Source organism: Leptodactylus fuscus, chromosome 8, assembly GCF_031893055.1.
Source record: "Leptodactylus fuscus isolate aLepFus1 chromosome 8, aLepFus1.hap2, whole genome shotgun sequence".
NCBI classification, from domain to species: domain Eukaryota; kingdom Metazoa; phylum Chordata; class Amphibia; order Anura; family Leptodactylidae; genus Leptodactylus; species Leptodactylus fuscus.
Genome location: NC_134272.1, coordinates 6,446,210 through 6,461,320, shown reverse-complemented (window position 1 = coordinate 6,461,320; position 15,111 = coordinate 6,446,210). Strand labels below are relative to the sequence as shown.

At 48.5% G+C, this 15,111-nt stretch overlaps 3 protein-coding genes across 3 annotated transcripts in view; 1 reads left to right on the top strand and 2 right to left on the bottom strand.

Annotated features, from left to right (window-relative positions):
- Window positions 1-15,111, bottom strand: part of ELFN1 (extracellular leucine rich repeat and fibronectin type III domain containing 1) — a 694,846-nt gene that overhangs the window by 645,616 nt on the left and 34,119 nt on the right. The window lies entirely within an intron of this gene.
- The window catches only part of MICALL2 (MICAL like 2), a 32,709-nt gene continuing 18,196 nt past the window's right edge, over window positions 599-15,111 (top strand). Inside the window, exons 1-4 of the mRNA XM_075284199.1 lie at window positions 599-700; window positions 2,672-2,825; window positions 12,183-12,231; window positions 13,447-13,588. Coding sequence (XP_075140300.1) covers window positions 2,683-2,825; window positions 12,183-12,231; window positions 13,447-13,588 — 334 coding nt within the window. The 5' untranslated portion in view covers window positions 599-700; window positions 2,672-2,682. The remainder of the gene's footprint in view (window positions 701-2,671; window positions 2,826-12,182; window positions 12,232-13,446; window positions 13,589-15,111) is intronic.
- LOC142216714 (uncharacterized) lies at window positions 10,946-11,954 on the bottom strand. Its single transcript, XM_075284748.1, has 3 exons — window positions 11,838-11,954; window positions 11,311-11,554; window positions 10,946-11,256 (listed from the first exon to the last, which is right to left on the bottom strand). Exons 1-3 carry the CDS (start codon window positions 11,952-11,954, stop codon window positions 10,946-10,948), a joined length of 672 nt encoding a protein of 223 aa, XP_075140849.1.

Genomic DNA, 15,111 nt, shown 5'->3' with positions numbered 1-15,111 from the left:
TTAGTGTATAATAATTGATCGCAATGCGATGATAAGTTATTATTGTTCCATTTAGTTAAAAAACGAACAATCTGGGATTATTACGTTGTGCGCATCTCATAGTTCGCCCATCGTTGGATCCCTTTGCCAAATTTTCGTGGGGTCATCCCTTTTTGGGGGATGTCTGGCCTTAAATCTGATATAAAACGGCGCGGGTTTCAGTTTGCGGCTCACAAATAGCCTGAGCTAACCCGGGGTTCAGATTACGAGGGGCGAGTAAATAAATTCTTTATTCCTGGGTCACAATTATGAAAACGACCTAAAACAAAAATTCTCTTTGTTGCCCATGGCAACCAATCACACTGCAACAGAAGAGAAAGTGAAAGCAGCGCCATGATTGGTTGCTAGCGGTAACATTGTGTTCTTATTATTGCAGCTGCGCAGTCTGTGTCACTGACAACTGTCTGTATGGAGCGGCCTGCTGCGTGACGTCACCGCCTGTAATCCCCGCCCCCTAGCCTCAGCCAGCACGCCGGCCTCTCTCAGCCCCGCCCACTCGGCTCCAGCCCCGCCCAGTCGTTGCTCTGGGTTGGTCGGCTGGTCCCGGGCTCACACACAGGCTCCGGCTGCCACTGACAGGCGATCTCCTGGGAGCTCTTGTCTTGTTTGCACTCTGAGCTTATGGAGGACGCCACATCCATGTACTGAAGGCAAGCAACAAGTGAGTGTCCTGAAAGTAAGCCGATATCATTGCCTTTAACTGGAGCCTGTCTGGAGGTTGGGACTTTAATGCATTGCGAGACATTATTCCTGTGCATTAGTGACGGGGGGGGGGGGGGGGGGTCACTTACTTCTGGCATCTGCTTGTGTACACTCTCACTAGGTCTATATACTGTAGCCTGCACTATGGCTGTGAGGACTTCCCGTGAAAGGGTTAATTTTTGCAAACTTTTGCAAAATAGTGAAAATTATTGCCCCAGATACTTTGTTAGTGGCCAAGTCTAGGATGGGCCGGCGAAAGGGGCTACGCAGAGATAAGAATATATAATATACTGTATATGATATACCGTATACCACCTGTGACTATATACCGTACGTGATTCTATACTGAGTGACTATATACCGTATACAGTGTAACTATATACTGTGTGACTATACACCGTATACTGTGTGACTATATACAGTGTGACTATATACAGTGTGACTATATACCGTATACTGTGTGACTATATACTGTGTGACTATATACCGTATACTGTGTGACTATATACTGTGTGACTATATACTGTGTGACTATATACTGTGTGACTATATACTGTGTGACTATATACCGTATACTGTGTGACTATATACTGTGTGACTATACACCGTATACTGTGTGACTATATACAGTGTGACTATATACTGTGTGACTATATACCGTATACTGTGTGACTATATACTGTGTGACTATATACCGTATACTGTGTGACTATATACTGTGTGACTATATACTGTGTGACTATATACCGTATACTGTGTGACTATATACTGTGTGACTAAATACCGTATACTGTGTGACTACTGTATACTGTGTGACTATATACCGTACATGATTCTGTACTGTGTGTGACTATATTCTGTATACTGCAGGTGATTTATAAGATAAGATAAGATAATCCTTTAATAGTCCCACAATGGGTATATTCAGTGATACAGGGTCATGGACGGTACAGTACCGTAGTATATAACAGGAGAGAAAACACATACAAGCTCATGGCAGATAGAGAACTTGTTTGCTGACATGTTCCGGGGCAGAGTCCTCGCAGTCGGGGTTCCTCTCTGATCTTTGGTGCGTTCTGTTCTTTATAGAATAAGTTATTACTGTTTTGCTCCTGACAGTACAAGCAGTGACGTTCCGGGGATGAGATCTCAGGGCTGGGACTGTATACTGTACGTACCAGGGGTGACTGAAAGTGAGGGCAACTGAGCACTGCCTGGGAAGGGGCGCATTACAGGGGCGTTATAAGGTCTCCTATACAATACTGTCATTGGGCTGCTCCTACAATGGATATATATCACCGATCTGATCACTGGGGGGCTCCACTGGTCACTAGATCAGCTTTTCTGTGGCCCCATTCCTCCTCACAGTGGTCTCATTCCTCCTCACAGTGGTCTCATTCCTCCTCACAGTGGCCCCATTCCTCCTCGCAGTGGCCCCGTTCCTCCTCGCAGTGGCCCCGTTCCTCCTCGCAGTGTCCCCGTTCCTCCTCGCAGTGTCCCCGTTCCTCCTCGCAGTGTCCCCGTTCCTCCTCGCAGTGTCCCCGTTCCTCCTCGCAGTGGCCTCCTTCCTCCATTCCTTCCAATTTGCTCAACTTGACATTCTCCAGTCTGTCTAGACTTGCGGAATAAGTAGCATCTATAGTCTGACCTAAGACGCGGTGCTGGTATCTAAGTGGTCCTTTGTTATGGCTTATATGTATTCTTTAAAGTTGCATAGTGCTCCAACCTCCTTCCGTCCCCATACACATGCACGCTCGTCCAAGCATGCACATGTTCTGAATGGTGAAGAGGAAGTAAATGCTGCTAGATAGAAAAAGATCGGCCATATTGAAATCCAAGAATCCAATCCTTCTTCCTCCAGGATAAGGTTGATATAACTTAGGACAGTCTTCATCCTTCTTAATATTAACTTTCCTTTTGTCCTTTGCAGTCCCCTCCAAGATGGCGGCCATCAAGGCTCTCCAGCAGTGGTGCAAGCAGCAATGCGATGGATATCCTGATGTTAACATTACTAATATGACCACGTCGTTCAGGGACGGGCTGGCTTTCTGTGCCATTCTACATAAGCACCGGCCGGACCTCATGTAAGTATTTCCACAGATGTCTTCAGAGACTTGTCCCGTTTCTGTTGTGTCTTGAATACTTGTTCCTTATGGAAGTGTTTGCAATGCGACGGTCGCTCGTATGTGTGACTGGCATTACTGGCGTCCTCCTGCTATAGGGTACCTTGTCTAAGTTTATCCCTTTGAGTCCTGTACTTGTCCCTTGCACATAATGTGTCACATTTCTGAGACTTTTGCACATGGCCGATGAATCTCAGGTATTTACACAGTGAGGAAAAACTGATGACTCTTCTATCATGTGTCCCAATGCGTTTATGTGCAAGTAATGTCGCCCCACGAAATAAGGTGAACCTGCCTGATGTTGTCACTTCTCGCCTTGGAGGAAGGGCGTTAGTCAGCCTCAGAAGTGAAGTCAATGTGGCATTCATGAGTCTTGGTGAGAATCTGCACTCTACGTGTGGGCAGTGCTGGAAAATGTGAAAACAGACTGTTATTGAGCCCTGCCGATAAATGTCCAGCTTGTTACAGGCTGCAGAAGTGCCCGGGCCAAAATACTTCTCATGATGTCAGTGTGTTCTCAAAAGATGACCCAACCCCTGGAGCAGCGAGACATTGGGAATTGTTGGCTGTCACTTCGTCAGTATTTATTCCATCATGCTTTGCTCCAAAGCAGTAAATGCCAACACCCTGATTGCTCCAGTAGCCTATCTATCTGCAGGGCTGGGGTGATATGCTGGTTCCGGTGACAGTAACCTATCTATCTGCAGGCCTGGGGTGATATGCTGGTTCTGGTGACAGTAACCTATCTATCTGCAGGGCTGGGGGGATATGCTGGTTCTGGTGACAGTAACCTATCTATCTGCAGGGCTGGGGGGATATGCTGGGTCTGGTGACAGTAACCTATCTATCTGCAGGCCTGGGGTGATATGCTGGTTCTGGTGACAGTAACCTATCTATCTGCAGGGCTGGGGGGATATGCTGGGTCTGGTGACAGTAACCTATCTATCTGCAGGGCTGGGGTGATATGCTGGTTCTGGTGACAGTAACCTATCTATCTGCAGGGCTGGGGGGATATGCTGGGTCTGGTGACAGTAACCTATCTATCTGATGGCTGGGGTGATATGCTGGGTCTGGTGACAGTAACCTATCTATCTGCAGGGCTGGGGGGATATGCTGGTTCTGGTGACAGTAACCTATCTATCTGCAGGGCTGGGGGGATATGCTGGGTCTGGTGACAGTAACCTATCTATCTGCAGGCCTGGGGTGATATGCTGGTTCTGGTGACAGTAACCTATCTATCTGCAGGGCTGGGGGGATATGCTGGGTCTGGTGACAGTAACCTATCTATCTGCAGGGCTGGGGTGATATGCTGGTTCTGGTGACAGTAACCTATCTATCTGCAGGGCTGGGGGGATATGCTGGGTCTGGTGACAGTAACCTATCTATCTGATGGCTGGGGTGATATGCTGGGTCTGGTGACAGTAACCTATCTATCTGCAGGGCTGGGGTGATATGCTGGTTCTGGTGACAGTAACCTATCTATCTGATGGCTGGGGTGATATGCTGGGTCTGGTGACACTAACCTATCTATCTGCAGGGGTGGGGTGATATGCTGGGTCTGGTGACAGTAACCTATCTATCTGCAGGGCTGGGGTGATATGCTGGTTCTGGTGACAGTAACCTATCTATCTGCAGGACTGGGGTGATATGCTGGTTCTGGTGACACTAACCTATCTATCTGCAGGGCTGGGGTGATATGCTGGGTCTGGTGACAGTAACCTATCTATCTGCAGGGCTGGGGTGATATGCTGGTTCTGGTGACAGTAACCTATCTATCTGCAGGGCTGGGGTGATATGCTGGGTCTGGTGACAGTAACCTATCTATCTGCAGGGCTGGGGTGATATGCTGGTTCTGGTGACACTAACCTATCTATCTGCAGGGCTGGGGTGATATGCTGGGTCTGGTGACAGTAACCTATCTATCTGCAGGGCTGGGGTGATATGCTGGTTTTGGTGACAGTAACCTATCTATCTGCAGGGCTGGGGTGATATGCTGGTTCTGGTGACAGTAACCTATCTATCTGCAGGGCTGGGGGGATATGCTGGGTCTGGTGACAGTAACCTATCTATCTGCAGGGCTGGGGTGATATGCTGGTTCTGGTGACAGTAACCTATCTATCTGCAGGGCTGGGGGGATATGCTGGGTCTGGTGACAGTAACCTATCTATCTGCAGGGCTGGGGTGATATGCTGGTTCTGGTGACAGTAACCTATCTATCTGCAGGGCTGGGGTGATATGCTGGGTCTGGTGACAGTAACCTATCTACCTGCAGGGCTGGGGTGATATGCTGGGTCTGGTGACAGTAACCTATCTATCTACAAGGCTGGGGTGATATGCTGGGTCTGGTGACAGTAACCTATCTATCTACAGGGCTGGGGTGATATGCTGGGTCTGGTGACACTAACCTATCTATCTGCAGGGGTGGGGTGATATGCTGGGTCTGGTGACAGTAACCTATCTATCTGCAGGACTGGGGTGATATGCTGGTCCTGGTGACAGTAACCTATCTATCTGCAGGGCTGGGGTGATATGCTGGGTCTGGTGACAGTAACCTATCTACCTGCAGGGCTGGGGTGATATGCTGGGTCTGGTGACAGTAACCTATCTATCTGCAGGGCTGGGGTGATATGCTGGCTCTGGTGACAGTAACCTATCTATCTGCAGGGCTGGGGTGATATGCTGGTTCTGCTGACAGTAACCTATCTATCTGCAGGGCTGGGGTGATATGCTGGTTCTGGTGACAGTAACTTATCTATCTGCAGGGCTGGGGTGATATGCTGGGTCTGGTGACAGTAACCTATCTATCTGCAGGGCTGGGGTGATATGCTGGGTCTGGTGACAGTAACCTATCTATCTGCAGGGCTGGGGTGATATGCTGGGTCTGGTGACAGTAACCTATCTATCTGCAGGGCTGGGGTGATATACTGGTCATTATTATAAAATACCCTCGTTCTTCCAAGGAACAACGTGATAATCTCCTGAAATACCTCTTGGTCCTAATTCCGGCCCTTTTTCGGGGACTGTCTGTGGACCTTTCTATTTATAGACAACATTTCAGGAAGTTCCTCAGAATATTCTGTAGCCGGACTTCCCCTTTAAGACTTAGGATCACCATTTCTTTTAATGTCTTCGGTTTCATTCTTGAAGTAAACCTGTCACGTGCGACCTCTGAGTCACCAGAAACCTTAAATACGGAGGTGTTGTATACAGTGTATATAGAGGCCCCACCTGTCACCTCACGTCGTGTATTAAGGACATTTTGCTTCCTTGGCTTGTGATTAGTATTTCTTATTAGTAAAGGGTCTTCCCGCCTCTTATGGTCTGATAGATTTGAGCCCCCTGATTTAGACAATCCCCACCCCCCCATTGCGGCGATATCGCCATTTTTGTCAATCTACAAAGGTATAAGAGTTTACGAGAAGCTCGAATGGGACTGAGCCGCAATCCCACTTACAGCCAGTGTCCAGGAGTGGCGCTGTTTCTCTTTGTCAGTTCTCTTCCTTTGATTGTAGATATGTAACTAGTCGAGCTATGGCGATAGACGCCTTGAGCAATGTTCCTTCCGGTGTTTTCTATTGTCTTTCTTCTTGATGCTTTGCCGCCCGCTGATCCTTTATCCACCTTAGTGTGAATGCAGCTTGTGTAGAGAGTGAGCTATAGTGTTTGCTTTCTAGGTGTAGCGTGCCTTGCTTGCGGCCATAGTCAGCTGTAGATGAGCTCACCTGTCACAGGGCAAGATGCAATAAGTCCGTCTGCACCAGTACAAGGCGTTGCTGAGGTGTTATGGCCGTCGGCAGGAATTTTACAAGGATCGCTTCCTTCACCTCTGCATCCACTGCTGGGTATCATAGCTCAGGCCTTGGCGTGGCGCTAGGTGGCCATACACATGACTCCACTGACCAACCATCTAATGTCTATGGTGGAGCCCTGACCATGTTGTGGTAGGGAAGGGTCAGGCATGTTGGATTTCAATCTGCCTGATCCTTCGTTCTCAAGAGAGATAAGTCACCGTCTGAGGAATCTGGCAGCAGAGGTGAGCGGACCCGCACACTGCCCTGAGCCGAGCATCCATGTGTGTGCAGGAGGTTGGTAGGAATAGCTGTTGGCTGTCCGGTGACTTATGGTTGGTAGGACAGGATCCATTTAGATCCCAACTTTGTGTCGCCCTAAAAACCGGATCTAGTGGGAATAATCGATCCAACTAATAAACAAGGCTCAACCCACTTTGGTGCAATGGCAGCGCCCTCATTGCACCATAAAGCTAATTTGCATATTGGCGACAACTCTGCAACGGAGGTCTCGACAGGGTTAAATAGGTTTGGGTCACCTGACTCAATCTGCGTGGCCTTAATCTGGTGACCCCCTCGAAGACATTGTTGGTAAGGGTTGGAGGGACGTTCACGTGAATGTTGAGTCACAGAGAGCCGTGCGGATGGTACAACCAAGTTTTTATCACTGTTTTGGGACTTTGAGGCCTCATTCAGGTATCTTTACATTACTCCATATTTGATTTAGTGGATTGATCACTGGGACTGGTGCACAGCGCCATATACACAAATGTGGCTGTACCCGGTATTGCAGCTCAGTCCCAGTATCCTGCACACGATCCTCTATATAAACGATACAGGGTGCAGAACATTTCCCGGACTCCATAGTCCATTCATTTTACTTATTAGTGGAATCCGTCGCCCATTTTGCCACAAGGCCCTCAGTCATGCAAAAACTCCAATAGGAAGACGTTGCCCAATCCCTGGGTCCAGTCCAAGGAGGTTAAGAACCGCTGGCTCAGAAAATTAAACTTGGAGCCTTGGATTCTGGGGCCTGGTGACAGGAGGAGAGGATGTGCGCTCTCATCCTTGTAAAGCCTGCCGTGCCGGAAACTTGAGGAAGCCGGATAAAACAATCCTAATGCCGTCTATTCTGGGTGCGGGGGTCTCCGAGTCAGCGGCCTTTCCTCCCGCCTGCTGTTTTTTCCTGTGTTGTTCTTGTAGGTCTGACTGATACGGCCCAGCTGTCCCCATAGATAAAGGGATCTGTGTGTGGTGACATCTCCCAACATGGGGAACGGGGGAGAAACACGACTATGTGGAGCGTTGTCAGCTCAAGTCTGTCTGATCTTTTATGGCTGCCATGACAGTCTGACAACTACGGACCAAGAGACAAACGTCCCACCATGTACCCTGGTCATATAGGATTAAAGGGGCGCTATGTTTTCGTTACTGGCTTCCTTAATAGATAAAATCCATGACGGGCGACCCTCGGGTGCACATTTTCAGGGCCACGGTTGTGTGAATTGACAGACCACAATGACTTGACTACTACGGCTTCTCCCTGACAACCTTATTTAAACGTAGAAACGTCGGAATAGCCTTAAGAAAGTCTATTCTTCTCCTATCTTTAGATGTCTTCTCTGCGCCGCCGTTTGGTAGAAATCCCAGTTTTCGTCGGTATGCAAATGAGTTCTCTCGCAGCACTGGGGGCGGTCCTCAGCTCTCAAACAGCACTGGGGCGTCCCCAATGCTGCAAGAGAACTCTCCAGCGCCACCTCCATCTTCTTCAGCAACGGCCTCTTCATGCCGGGGGTCAATCTTCTAGGCCTCGGACAGAGCTGACTGCACATGCCCACAGCCACAAGAAAATGGCCGCTTACTTACTGTGTAAGCGGCCATTTTTCTTGTGGCCTTTGGCATGCAAGGCCTAGAAATATGAACGCCAGCGCTGGAAGAAGATGTGGTGAAGAACCCCGTTCCAAAAGAAGATGGAGGCGGCGCTGGAGAGTTCTCTCGCAGCATTGGGGACTCCCCCAGTGCTGTTTGAGTGCTGGGGCCCGCCCCCAGTGCTGCGAGAGAACTCATTTGCATACCGATGAAATCCGAGATTTACACCGAACGGCGGCGCGGAGAAGACATCTAAAGGTTGGAGAAGAATAGACTTTCTTAAGGCCATTCCTACGTGTGATCGCCCAAAAAAAATTGATTTTAATGGTGGAATCCCTTTAAAAGACAGTCGTTGTTAGGAAGTGTATACATAGTAACCAGTCGGCCCCCAGCTGTTGTGCTGAGACCTGTAAAGCGTCAGCGTTCTCCTCCTCGCTCCTCGCTCCCCTCCTCGCTCCCCGGTCTCCTCCCCGCTCTCCTCCTCGCTCCCCGCTCTCCTCCTCGCTCCCCGGTCTCCTCCTCGCTCCCCTCCTCGCTCCCCGCTCTCCTCCTCGCTCCCCTCCTCGCTCCCCGCTCTCCTCCTCGCTCTCCTCCTCGCTCCCCGGTCTCCTCCTCGCTCCCCTCCTCGCTCCCCGCTCTCCTCCTCGCTCCCCTCCTCGCTCCCCGCTCTCCTCCTCGCTCCCCGCTCTCCTCCTCGCTCCCCGGTCTCCTCCTCGCTCCCCTCCTCGCTCCCCGCTCTCCTCCTCGTTCCCCTCCTCGCTCCCCGCTCTCCTCCTCGCTCCCCGGTCTCCTCTGATCCGGACACATGACACTCTCCAGATGTTGTAAGACTCGGTGACTTAGTCATTTTTACCCCCCCCTATAATTAGTTTGTGGCGCTGAGCGGTGACTGTCCTGAGACTGTCAGCATGTGACCGCGCCAAGAAGACGGAATTTGTGGTCAGCGCCCTACGCCGCGCTCGTACGTCTTGTGGCAGCAATGAGTCGACACTTTTTTCCCCCTGAGAAGCCGCTGCGTTCCTGGGTCACTATAATTCTAGCTCGTCCTTTCTGGAATATTTTTGACGAGACTTTTCCTTAAATAAATCTTCCGCCCTGTGCAATGTTTTGCAACGCCGTCCCGTTCACTCGAATGACGCTCAACTGCAATACTAGAGACCGCCAGTTAACAAGAGGGGGCGCTGTTTCTGGGAATACAAAAAGCACTTTTTTTTTTTTTTTTTTTAATTTCTGCCCCCCCCCCCCGTCCTCTCCCTCTACTGTTCTCTTTCATCCCCCCTATTGTTATGTCTGCTGGGCATTGTCCCGCGTGTCCTGTTTCATTAGCGCTGAGATCTTTATCTCTGTCCTGTGATCTTCTCATATCATGGCCGCCTCCTGTCACCCCCCCGCCATGTGGCGCTGTCATTGTACGCTGCTGTGTTACAGGATACACCTGCCTAGATAGTAAAGGGTCGGGCCATGCAAATTAATTCAGGATGTGACCGAATCCACGGCAGGTTGCCCGGCTGTACAGTCCCAGCATGGGTACAGGGATGGCGACGTGTGACTGCGGCGTTGGCGGCTCCTGTCGTTAATCATTTATCTCGCCATCTCTATTGTTCTGTCTCTTTCTATTGTGGATTTTTATAGAAACAAAGTTTAATGAGGTGCGATGGTGAAATAGTCCTGGGAATGGTGTAAGTAGTAAGATATTGTTAGGAGGCCGGAGATGGCGAGCTGGTCACGCGTGGTGGGGCAGAGCTGGTCACGCGTGGTGGGGCAGAGCTGGTCACGCGTGGTGGGATGTCCCTGTATCCTAGAGATTGTTAGTCCATATTGGATCACTTTCTACATAGGTTCAGTTTGGCTGAGCTTGCATGTATTCCGAGAGAGGATTCTCCCTGACAAAGTATCGATTGGACATGTTGAACGTCACCTGCTCGATCCTTCTGTGCTCCGGCAGAGTCGAGTGGCCGCCATACACATTACGTGGTTGGCCAATACTGATAATATCGGCTGACATTATTCCGTTGTGAATGGCCTGATTTAGACCGTGTTCACATGCTGCTTTCAAGTGTCTGTATCTTCATGGTAGATATCTGGGATGGCTCTGAGGGCAGTGAGTGGGTATGAGGCCGGCACATGGGTGAGCTGCGCTGCCAGTCCATGAGGCTAATGTAAGGGTGGCAGAAACTGTAGCACACACATGGAGGGAGGTGACTGCTGTCTGATGTGCTGCAGATCCTGTGACGCTCCGTCCCTGTGACACGATCTCTCCTCCACTATTTTTCCTCTCTTGCTTCCTCTTTTTCTTTCTCGGTCATTCTTCTGTTCTTCTCCTCTCTTTGCTTTCTTTTATTCTTTCTTTGTTGTCTTTTCTCTGCTGCTCCTTTATTTTATTTTCTTATTTTTCTGAGTCTTCTCATCTTTTCTTTCACTTTTTTAATTTTTTTTTTTCATTTTCCCCTCATATCTCTCCTCCTTCTCTGTTTTCTCTTTCCATTTCTCTCTTTTGCTTTCTTCTGTCACTTCTTTTTCTTCTCTCTCCGCTCTCCTTTTTTTTTTCTCTCTTCTCTTCGTTCTCTTCTGCTCTTGTCTCTTCTTTCTTCGCTCTTTTCTCCTCTTTGCTCTCTTCTCCTCTCTTCGCTCTCTTCTCCTCTCTTTGCTCTCTTCTCCTCTCTTCGCTCTCTTCTCCTCTCTTTGCTCTCTTCTTCTCTCTTTGCTCTGTTCTTCTCTCTTTTCTTCTCTTTGCTCTTTTTTCCTCTTTGCTCTCCTCTCCTCTCTTTGCTCTCTTCTCCTCTCTTTGCTCTCTTCTCCTCTCTTTGCTCTCTTCTCCTCTCGTTGCTCTCTTCTCATCTCTTCACCTATCTCTTTGCTCTTTTCTTCTCTTTGCTCTTTTCTTCGCTCTTTTCTTCTTTGCTCTTTTCTTCTCTTCGCTCTCTTCTCTCTTTGCTCTCTTCTCCTCTCTTCGCTCTCTTCTCCTCTCTCTTTGCTCTTCTCCTCTCTTTGCTCTCTTCTCTTTTCTCCTCTCTCGTCATCTCTCCTCTTTCTCTGCTACCTTCATGTCTTTTGCCTTTGCTCCAAATCTTATTCACCTCCCCCAGTTCCCCTTCGGATGCAGACTATCCTTCCAGAACATGACGCTGGCACTGTGTTATAGGGAAATTTTCTTTGGCCCATTCACAGCCCCGGATGGTTTTGTTTTTACACGTCTTACAAACAAACATGACCGGGCACATCCGACTACCCAGGAATTCTCCCCCGCCTTGTTATGGCCGTGACTATACTTTCACTTTGTAATATGTTAGGATTTTCCCGTTCAGATGTGTCTGACATTGATGTACCTGGTGATCTTACCATTTATGTCGTCCTCTTCTATATTCTGAAGGTTTCTTTGATCCACAAACACAGTTTTTTGTGCAGAATAGAAGTCTATGGAGAGCAGATCCATGTGGTCCAGTGGCGGGGTCATCCATGTGGTATTAGAAACCGACCACTGAAGAACTGACCACTATAATAGAGGGTCTCCTTAAGCCCCCAGAGCTCGAAATTTTGTCAAACAAGGCAAAATTCTCCTTTTAATTCAAGTTTTCTGCAAAAATCTCTATATAATGTAGTGGTGGGAAAATGGGGATAATAAAAATAATAATCTGTTTTTTAATCTGTTTTTTTCCCCCAGAGATTTTAAGTCGCTGAGCAAGGAGAACGTCTATGAGAACAATCACTTGGTAAGTTCATATTCACTTGTGTTATTCTATCTTATATTGGTATTGCAGAGGGTTCAGCTTAGTGCCGTACTATATTTATATAGAGCAACCTACTTGTCAATGGCTTCATGCACACGTCCAAGTGTGTGTTCCATAGGGGTGTCTGATGGTCCGTTCCGTTCCGATAAACATATAGAGCAGGTCTTATCCTTGTCCGTATCATTGGAGTCCAACGGATCAGAAGCCCCCATAGAGGTGGCTGCATAATAGAATGCCCCCCCATGACACTACGATGTCACCCCAAGTGCAATCCAACTGCATTCTGCTGCAAAATCGGTCATAGGGTCCTAGTCATTGGAATCTGAGAGAACGGTGCATAGATCTGGGCTCTGCTCCCTATGCACAAGGCCATATTCCCACATATTGCCGCCATATAGGCACTTTGTGAGCTGGGCACACTGTTTTTTCCCGAATGTTATCAGTAGAAAAGCTGAAGTCACGTATTGTCTGCTATTCTGCAGATGTGGTAGCATTCAGTAAGGCCCCGGGAGACTTGCACCCTCTTCCAGGAGATCACCCCTCTTTTCAGGAGCCTCCTGGGCATCCCTGGGAGAAATGGCCACTATGACTATAAATCATGTTCTAAGATATATCTCTCACAGGGGATCATAGGACGTTCCATTTTTAGTTCCATTTTGCCAAATCTGTACAATTACCCCAACAACTAATCTTAAAGGGCTGGGGTAACATGGCTGCCTTCTTCGAGAAATTGCCCATGACTATCCATAGGTTGTCCAGGTCACTAAAACAGTCCCAACAATGGATCGGAGATGTAATACCAGTCGCCACCAATAGGAAGGTGTGGCGCTGTGTCACGTTTTTTAGTATTGGACAGACTCTTTAGAGTGAAACAATATGGCTGCAAACTGGAAAAATAGCAAGTAAATGAAATCAGACACTAGACTCCGGCTGGTGCTGTGACTATGTCTACATAGAAGAAGCGATTAGAGCGGCCATGCTTGTTTAATAATATGCACAGAGTGGGGGTTTATTTGCATATATGTTAATGACTGCTTTCGTCAGGCTCCTTTAATAGATAAGACAGTAGATGGTCCCTCTATGGCATAATGTCTTTACACAGCGGGCTGCCCCAGGTCCAGTCTCCAGCTCCCTGGGTAAGTACGTGCGGGTCTCGTTGTTGCGATGCTTCCCTTGATTCCCTTGTCGTCTCTCCAGGCTTTCCGTGTTGCAGAGGAACAGCTTGGAATTCCCGCTCTCCTGGATGCAGAAGACATGGTGAAACTAAGGGTCCCCGACCGGCTCAGCATCCTGACCTACGTGTCCCAGTACTACAACTACTTCCATGGACGCTCGCCCAGTGAGTACCAAGCGTTTGGTTGGGGATGTAGCCATAGGGGGGCCGAGGTGGCATTTGTACCCAGGCCCTGTCACATATGGAGACAGTATATTGAATATGGCACATGGGGGACATTTATGGGTATAGGGGTCTAGGAGCCTCAAGTTAGGCCTAAGATGACTTGCTGTAGGATTCTTACCTCTATGAGGACCATAGAAGGGTCTTTTTGAGACCACCCTTTTATAGGCCTATCGTTGGGATTGGTCATCAATGCGGCGTTGGTGGGCCTCCATGTGTTTTGGGTTGTTTGGTTCTGCGGCTGAGCCCCATTGACACGTGTGCACCCTACTGGTGAATGTGGTGAACCCTTCAAGAGATTGTGTTTTTGTTTCATGGAACCCTCAAAAAGTTACATTCAAGTTGACTTAAGCCAACCACACACTTCCCATAGCTGAGTCTAACTTCTCCCGACCCCCCCCATACACATGCACACTTGGCTCACATGTATCCTGAATAGGAAGACTGATGCCAGACACCTCCCCAAGAACAAAACAATTGGGCATGGCCCATTGGAAATGGCCTGATCTTTCTGTACTCCGTCATCTACTATGGGGGAAGAGTCGGTCGGTCGCCATAAACGTTACAACCGACACCTAATGTGTACGGCCATCTTCTGGTACCAAAAAGTGCAATGGTCCGATGCAGTAGGTTAAAACCTTTTATCAATCCTTAAGAAGTCCCCATTAACTACCCCCCTCATGTCACTTCTCTATACTGAGCCTCCGAGTTTGATTTGTATCAGGTTGTTGTTTATACAGGAAAATCCTGGCTATTGTCTCCTCCTAATGAGGCGTACAGAGCGGGTTTTGTGGTGTGTTTGAGGCCGTTTGGAGAGAAGAGGTCGCGCTGCTCCCCCTCCTCTGTGGGAAAGCCTTCTTCAGTGGAAAGGGAATGAAAAGGATCAGTCCCCCGGGAGGTTTGGTCAAAATGTTTTCAATTGTGCTCCTCGTATGAGGGTGAAACTTCTTCCAACTCGCAAGCGTTGAGGAATGTGCGCTGACAAAGTGACCTCTGCCCCGGCCCCCTCCTTATAGACACGGCGTGTTATATACTTCATAGAGTAAGGTGGGATTAAAGAATCAAAAACATTGCAAAAAAAACCCAAAACAATAAAATTGTGAGATTCTTGCTCGGGAGTTGTCTTTTTCGGCCTGTGTTTTTTCAGTCTTTCAATTGGGAGCCCCAATGTAAAATCTGTGCTACCTTACGGCTTGGGATCAGTTGATTGAGTTCAGAGTACTCTATCAGGGAAGTGTTTATTTTCCCTGCAGCACTCCCAGAGGTGAATAGAGGTATTACACAGTGTCCAGTAAAATCGATATGCATGAAAGTGACGGGTCCTCCAGAGATAACTTTGTAGGTGGTATCTACTCTGTGTCCTGAATAAGGAACCCCCTCTAGTAGCTCTGGATTTCCTAATATTGTATCGTGACCATTTTAGAGCCTTTTATCTTCCATTTCTGACCCAGTCCCATGTTTCTTTA